This window comes from Triticum dicoccoides, chromosome 2B (assembly GCF_002162155.2).
Source record: "Triticum dicoccoides isolate Atlit2015 ecotype Zavitan chromosome 2B, WEW_v2.0, whole genome shotgun sequence".
Taxonomy (NCBI): Eukaryota; Viridiplantae; Streptophyta; class Magnoliopsida; order Poales; family Poaceae; genus Triticum; species Triticum dicoccoides.
In genome coordinates this window covers 26,179,117-26,186,920 of record NC_041383.1, presented here as the reverse complement: position 1 = coordinate 26,186,920, position 7,804 = coordinate 26,179,117, and the positions used below count along the sequence as shown (strand labels likewise).

Below are 7,804 nucleotides of genomic sequence, written 5' to 3'. Positions count from 1 at the left end.
TAGCCTAATTAAGTTTCTTCATGTATTCTATTATCTATTATTATTATCAGACAGAAAAATGAGTTTGGTATAAATAAATATATGCAACATTTTAACCGCGACCACCGCTTCTTTTCCGGCACCGGGAATAGTTCGCTTCGCCAAAGACGTCAACGTGTGTACGGTGTAGAAAAGGGATTAAATAAAAAAGTTTGATGAGGCAGTACGTGTGGATTATGAATGCGAGAAATTGGTTCTTGCCGGCTACTCTCTGTCCCCGGTCCATATCGATCAGTTGTTGGTGATTTAGTAAAGCGACAAGTAATAGTAATCTCTACTCCTAATGGATGAATTGGTTGAATAGTCCCCCCACTTTCAACCGGTTTATTTTCAACCGGTTTTTTTTCAACCGGTTTTTCTTCGTCCCACCTCCCACCACCCCCCTCCCACCGGTTTTTCTCTTTCTCGTCTGGCCGACAATACCCAATGTATTTATGGTAATCAATCACAATTAATCCACGTATGGTAAGGCTATAAACTTTGAAATCTCAAATATGATAATTATAGTAATAAATCAATCCATGTATGGTAAGGCTATAACTAAGGAAATTTCATTATCACCAGAATCAAAGCTTTTCAAAAAAGTTCTTCTTGCCATACCCTTCAATCGCGCCCTGCTCCATTCCGATCTCCTTCCCTCAATCGCTCCAGCTGATTTACTCTTTCCAAACCTAACCCCTGCCTGATCTAGATAAAGAGGCTCTCTCCTGCCCGTCTCATCCCTCCCTTGTGCCAACCATGGAAGAGAGGAGGGAGAGCACAGAGGAGCGCGCCGGCGATGCGCCGACGCTCGCTGGTTGAGGCATGGTCGGCGTGTGAGTCAAGAGGATCCCTGCATCTGTGGTGGTAGGCGATCCAAGGAAGAGTAGTCGAACATGAAAGCGATGGGAGGGACAACACCCTGCTGCCGGGCTCGTCCGCCTCTTCGTGGCCGACGACCGCGTTGGATGTGGCCGAGGGCGGCGATGATGGAGGGAGCCGCTGGCGCTGGCCAGGCTCCCGACCGAGTCGCTGCTCCTCAGTGCCAGCCCTTTCTGCCGCGCCGGATCGCTCGTCATCTTGGGGACCCCGAAGGGATGCTGCCGGTGTGGGAGGCGCCCACGACAGTGCGGGCTTGGGACCGAGCGGCGGGGGACGTTACGGGTTCCGTTCTAGGGCTAGGCCGGGAAGTCTATCATGTTTCTGTCGGAAAATCTTGTGATCAATGGGTTTACTAAATTAATTTTGGGTCTATATTAAGGGGCACCGTCTATTCTTGTCATTCGAATTTGCATTCTTGCATCAGAAGTTCAAGAGAACTGTCATGAATAGCACAATGCCTTTCAGTTTGTAGACTGATAATCTCTACTCCTAATGGACGAATTGGTTGAATAGTCCCCCCCCCCCACTTTCAACCGGTTTATTTTCAACCGGGTTTTTTTCAACCGGTTTTTCTTCGTCCCACCTCCCACCACCCCCCTCCCACCGGTTTTTCTCTTTCTCGTCTGGCCGACAATACCCAACGTATTTATGGTAATCAATCACAATTAATCCACGTATGGTAAGGCTATAAACTTAGAAATCTCAAATATGATAATTATAGTAATAAATCAATCCATGTATGGTAAGGCTATAACTAAGGAAATTTTGAATATGGTAATTATCACCAGAATCAAAGCTTTCCAAAAAAGTTCTTCTTGCCATACCCTTCAATTGCGCCCTGCTCCATTCCGATCTCCTTCCCTCAATCGCTCCAGCTGATTTACTCTTTCCAAACCTAACCCCTGCCTGATCTAGATAAAGAGGCTCTCTCCTGCCCGTCTCATCCCTCCCTTGTGCCAACCATGGAAGAGAGGAGGGAGAGCACAGAGGAGCGCGCCGGCGATGCGCCGATGCTCGCTAGTTGAGGCATGGTCGGCGTGTGAGTCAAGAGGATCCCTGCATCTGTGGTGGTAGGCGATCCAAGGAAGAGTAGTCGAACATGAAAGCGATGGGAGGGACAACACCCTGCTGCCGGGCTCGTCCGCCTCTTCGTGGCCGACGACCGCGTTGGATGTGGCCGAGGGCGGCGATGATGGAGGGAGCCGCTGGCGCTGGCCAGGCTCCCGACCGAGTCGCTGCTCCTCAGTGCCAGCCCTTTCCGCCGCGCCGGATTGCTCGTCATCTTGGGGACCCCGAAGGGATGCTGCCGGTGTGGGAGGCGCCCACGACAGTGCGGGCTTGGGACCGAGCGGCGGGGGACGTTACGGGTTCCGTTCTAGGGCTAGGTCGGGAAGTCTATCGTGTTTCTGTCGGAAAATCTTGTGATCAATGGGTTTACTAAATTAATTTTGGGTCTATATTAAGGGGCACCGTCTATTCTTGTCATTCGAATTTGCATTCTTGCATCAGAAGTTCAAGAGAACTGTCATGAATAGCACAATGCCTTTCAGTTTGTAGACTGATAACTGAACATCACATCTTTTGATTTCTGTTTGGCCTCCTGGGAACGTAGACTAATTTAACACGTCATTTTTCGGTTTATTGTTCAAAATTGTTTCACTTCACATGATCGTGAACATACATGATGTGTATGTATTTTTTAATTTTGTGTCTGGTGACCTCAATTTTTATGCCTTCTACAGGTGAGTTGCTAACAAAATTCTAAATGTACATGCTCCAGGTAAATTTCTGGACATATATATTATATCTATATGTCCTTTCTACGAGGACATAAAATGCATCTCTATTTTCTATCTACCATTTTGTAACCCTTTGCAGAATGGTCTGGGGAGGTTCGCAACATTGTCTACTCATCTGATCGGAAATCTGTATATGTTGTTGATCGTGTGACTCTATGGAACTGATGGGGAGGTACCCTTCTTTGCCTGGGAGTTATATTTGGTTTAGTTCGCTGAATCTGGTTTGGGTTTGCACTAATCTTGCATACTAAGTTTTTAGTGTATAATCTGTTTGTAGGTCCCACTATTTAATTAGTGGACGCAACTGATGGGGGCATGGAGATGATGGCAAGGCATCACGCTGTGGTGGTGGCGAGGGGGCCATCGATGAAGGCGACGATGACAGGGGCTGCCTACAAAAGCGGTGCATGGATGGGGGAGGTGAAGTGGCGAGGGCTGGGAAGGTGGAGAACGACAATCGGGGGAGATGGAGTGGTGGCAAGATTGGACGAGCTCACCTCCGGAGTGTGTGGGCAAGATTTCCTTTTCGGGTCGGCCGGCTTTTTTTTAAAGCATGTGCATGCATGAGTTGGGGCTTATTTCCAGCGGTGAACATGCATGGGTAAAACCGTTTTCTTTTGCGAAAGGGGAGGGGAGACAAAAAACGGAGGTGGGAGGGGGGGCCGTACATGGTGGGAGGGGTGGAAACCCTGGAAGCTGGGCCTGGGATGATCAGGCTGTCATGAACTGAAGTTATTTGTTTATAGTGTCACAAGTGTGTATTGTATAATTGTTTATATATTTGTCGTATATTTTATTGAATTTAGGTGTGTGTGCAAGGTTTTCATACCTTGAAATTATGAATATTGTGAAGTGCGAGCCTCTCCCTTCTAGAAAATCATGGAATTGGCTGACACACCATTAAATAATTTGATGCCACATGCTTATTTTAAATGGCTAGAAAGCACAAGTGAAAGCTTCTTTTGATTTGGTTCCTTCATTGCATGGTTTGATCACAATTTCTCAACAATTGAGAGATAGAATGATACTCAAATTATTCAAATTCTTACTCTACAAACTAAAAGAGAATAGAACCAAACAATGGTATATTTGTGTCCATGAAGATAGCTATCCAGTTCTAGCGCATGGGTTGACATGGGTTGCAGACTGCATTTGGCATCATCTTTACCTAGGTTTTCTTTGACCCCATCCTATAACCGACCTCCTTTCGATTAACTCATCCTATCGCCCAAGTCAACACCGACCTATGAATCCTACATATATTTATAACTCCATGGCAACCTCCATATATTTTTAGAACTCCGTGGCAATGCACGGGCATTTAGCTATGAGTCATGAGTGTATTGTTGTTGCATTTCACAAAACCATCGTATATATGAAGGTTTGGTTCAATTATTTTCCTACATATAATATTTTGTTGTTGAATTTCAATTCATGAGTCCCAAGTTAAATTTGGCACGCTGTTGATCTCTATATATCATCAACTACTTGAATCTTGTGTGTAACTATGAATTCAATCTTTTTATCAAAAGATATATATTCAGTGTTTGGGATTAATATCAATTGCATATAATGCTTGGTAGTGGTAATATCAAATTTGTCCATCAAATAAATCTTAAATCCTGTGTTTTTTTGCCTATCAGTTTGATAAAGTCAGAAACGTGTATGTGGTTGAATGGTATATAATAGCCAGTTGCATGGAAGATATGTATGTAATTGCTAAATGTTTAATGTATATCATATAATGTGGGTAGCTCTATCAAGAATCGCACATCAGAGTTACCAGTGCATTCTTATTTGAGAAATAGCATGCGAAGTACTCGGACATCCATGATGGTGCAAGTGTCGCTTTTTTCGGGAAACTTACTAAGGACATAGAGTTCCAGCTGTTTATAAGGAATGTATTTGGCCCTTCTTAGAAGGGAAACTAGCTTGCAAACTTTATGGTCCAACTATCATTGAAATACCAACTGATATGTTACGAAATCTTCAACTTATATTCTTTAGGAACTTCATTTAAGTTGTACTGACCTCATGAGATTCCAATCTATGTTTCATAGTTTATACTCCTCACTATCATAAATTCATAGACTCAAAAGTTTGTTGTATATGTTTATTACTCGAGCATTGGAATACACTGCACTCGGATGATTTTGTCCACAGAAAATTTGAAGCTCCATGATTCGGCAAGAGGATTTGTGCAAGAAATCATGTACATCTTAAAGTTTTGCATCTCAAATTTGGTACCTATGTTGAACAGGAGGAAGCCTAGAATTCGCTTCACAGACGGAACTCGTCAATATAGAAGAGTAACACCTAGATAGAATCAAATCTGGTCAGAGAAGCCAATTGTGCCTTCTTCCTGGGTGCCAAATGTAGATGACTAATGCTGATGACACCACTCGCTTCCTTGTTTTTAAATATCACATGTGCAACACAATGATGCAAAGCGAATTTCATGGAGGGGGGGATAATACGTATTTGTGTGGTTGAAGGAGCACATGTAAGTATATATTTTGGTGAGGGTGGAAATTGAAATGCATGCTTGGAGAAACATAGTCATAAGCATGTGATGTACAAACTCCATATAATGATATTATGATATGTGTTTTCATAGATAATTTTATTTTTCAGGGCAACGCACGGTCATTCAACTAGATTTAGCTTCCTTGGATTAGAAATAGATCTAGAAGAAGGTGACGTGGTAGGGTTTTTTTGTACCGTCCGAGACAACGAAACAATGACATGGAAGCTACATGCAAAATTAAGGGGCAATAGATTGAGAGGGTGAATGATGTATGGACAGAGAAGGTGATGAACGGCAAGTTTAATGGGAAAGGGCGGCTAGAGGGGTGTGTCATGTTTGTAAGAATAGAGAGAAGAATATGCTTGCATTTGTGTTGTGGTTGAACATTGCGTGCAATATGCTCGTTTCTGGGGAGGAAAATGAGCATTGTTTACACAATTTCATTTGTTGGCCCGTGGCAACACACGGGCATTCTACTAGTAATAATATGGGTCACTGGTAGAAAAAGAGGCTTCCGTCCAGCCCCATTAGTCGCGAAATTGTAGGAGCCGCCACTAATGAAGTCTTTAGTCGCGGTTCGGCAGACGAACCGCGACCAAAGGCCTGGGCCCAGGGCGCTCGGTGGCCAGCTGGTGCACGTGAGGGGCTTTAGTCGCGGTTGGCCAGGCCAACCGCGACTAAAGGTGCGCAAAGGCCTTTAGTCGCGGTTGGCCAGGCCAACCGCGAATAAAGCTCCTCCCCTATATATACCAGTTCAGCACGCTCACTTAGCCATTTGGTGCCACTTCTCTTCACAAGCTTCACAAGGGGGTGTAGGTTTGCTTTTGGTTCCTCTTATGCACACAAGGTGTTTGATGAAATGCCCTAAGAGGGTGAAACAAACATGATATGAAGTGTTGGAGCCACACTTGAGGTTCCTCATTTATTTTTTCCTCCTCGATCGCGGTTAGCAACTTGAACCTTTCATGCATGTGTGTCATTGATAAAATATGCATGTGTGCAGTTCATTGTTTAATTTATATTGTTTGTAGCTAGTTAGTTTAACAAATGCATGATGGTTAATTATATATTTTATATTATAATAATGCAGATGAATCGGCAATGGATGTACGGTAACCGACTCTCCGGCGAGTTCACTACGGGTTTGAAAGATTTCCTCGTAGTGGCTAATGCGAACAAGCAGGGGGGTTTTGTTATCTGTCCATGTGTTATCTGTAAGAATCAGAAGGGTTACTCTTCCTCAAGAGATGTTCACATGCATCTGCTTCGGCACGGTTTCATGCCAAGCTATAATTGTTGGACCAAGCATGGAGAAAGAGGGGTTATAATGGAAGAAGATGAAGAAGGGGATGATTTCATCGATGAAAGCTATCTTGCTCATTTCGATGATACTTTCATGGAGGATGCTGAAGGTGAAGGGGAAGGTGAAGAAGAGGCACGTGATGATCCCGTTGATGATCTTGGTCGGACCATTGCTGATGCACGGAGATGCTGCGAAACTGAAAAGGAGAGGGAGAATTTGGATCGCATGTTAGAGGATCACAGAAAGGCGCTGTACCCCGGATGCGATGATGGTCTGAAAAAGCTGGGCTGCACACTGGATTTGCTGAAATGGAAGGCAGAGGCAGGTGTAGCTGACTCGGCATTTGAAAACTTGCTGAAAATGTTGAAGAATATGTTTCCAAAGGATAACGAGTTGCCCGCCAGTACGTACGAAGCAAAGAAGGTTGTCTGCCCTCTAGGTTTAGAGGTTCTGAAGATACATGCATGCATCAACGACTGCATCCTCTACCGCGGTGAATACGAGAATTTGAATGAATGCCCGGTATGCACTGCATTGCGTTATAAGATCAGAGACGATGACCCTGGTGACGATGTTGAGGGCCAGAAACCCAGGAAGAGGGTTCCCGCCAAGGTGATGTGGTATGCTCCTATAATACCACGGTTGAAACGTCTGTTCAGGAACAAAGAGCATGCCAAGTTGTTGCGATGGCACAAAGAGGACCGTAAGTCGGACGAGGAGTTGAGACACACCGCAGATGGAACGCAATGGAGAAAGATCGACAGATGGTTCAAAGATTTTGCAGCTGACGCAAGGAACATAAGATTTGCTGTAAGTACGGATGGCATGAATCCTTTTGGCGAGCAGAGCTCCAGCCATAGCACCTGGCCCGTGACTCTATGCATCTACAACCTTCCTCCTTGGTTGTGCATGAAGCGGAAGTTCATTATGATGCCAGTGCTCATCCAAGGTCCGAAGCAACCCGGCAACGACATCGATGTGTACCTAAGGCCATTAGTTGATGAACTTTTACAGCTGTGGGGTGGTGTCCGTGTGTGGGATGAGCACAAACAAGAGGAATTTGACCTACGAGCGTTGCTTTTCGTAACCATCAACGATTGGCCTGCTCTTAGTAACCTTTCGGGACTGTCAAATAAGGGATACAATGCATGCACGCACTGCTTACATGAGACTGAAAGTGTACATTTGCCAAATTGTAAGAAGAACGTGTACCTTGGGCATCGTCGATTTCTTCCGAAAATTCATCCAGTAAGAAAGAAAGGCAAGCATTACAAC

At 44.6% G+C, this 7,804-nt stretch overlaps 1 protein-coding gene across 1 annotated transcript in view; it reads left to right on the top strand.

Moving 5' to 3' along the window:
• The first annotated feature begins 777 nt into the window (after positions 1-777).
• The window catches only part of LOC119360302 (germin-like protein 9-1), a 15,694-nt gene continuing 8,667 nt past the window's right edge, over positions 778-7,804 (top strand). The window contains exons 1-2 of the mRNA XM_037626000.1: positions 778-835; positions 2,779-2,846. Coding sequence (XP_037481897.1) covers positions 778-835; positions 2,779-2,846 — 126 coding nt within the window. The remainder of the gene's footprint in view (positions 836-2,778; positions 2,847-7,804) is intronic.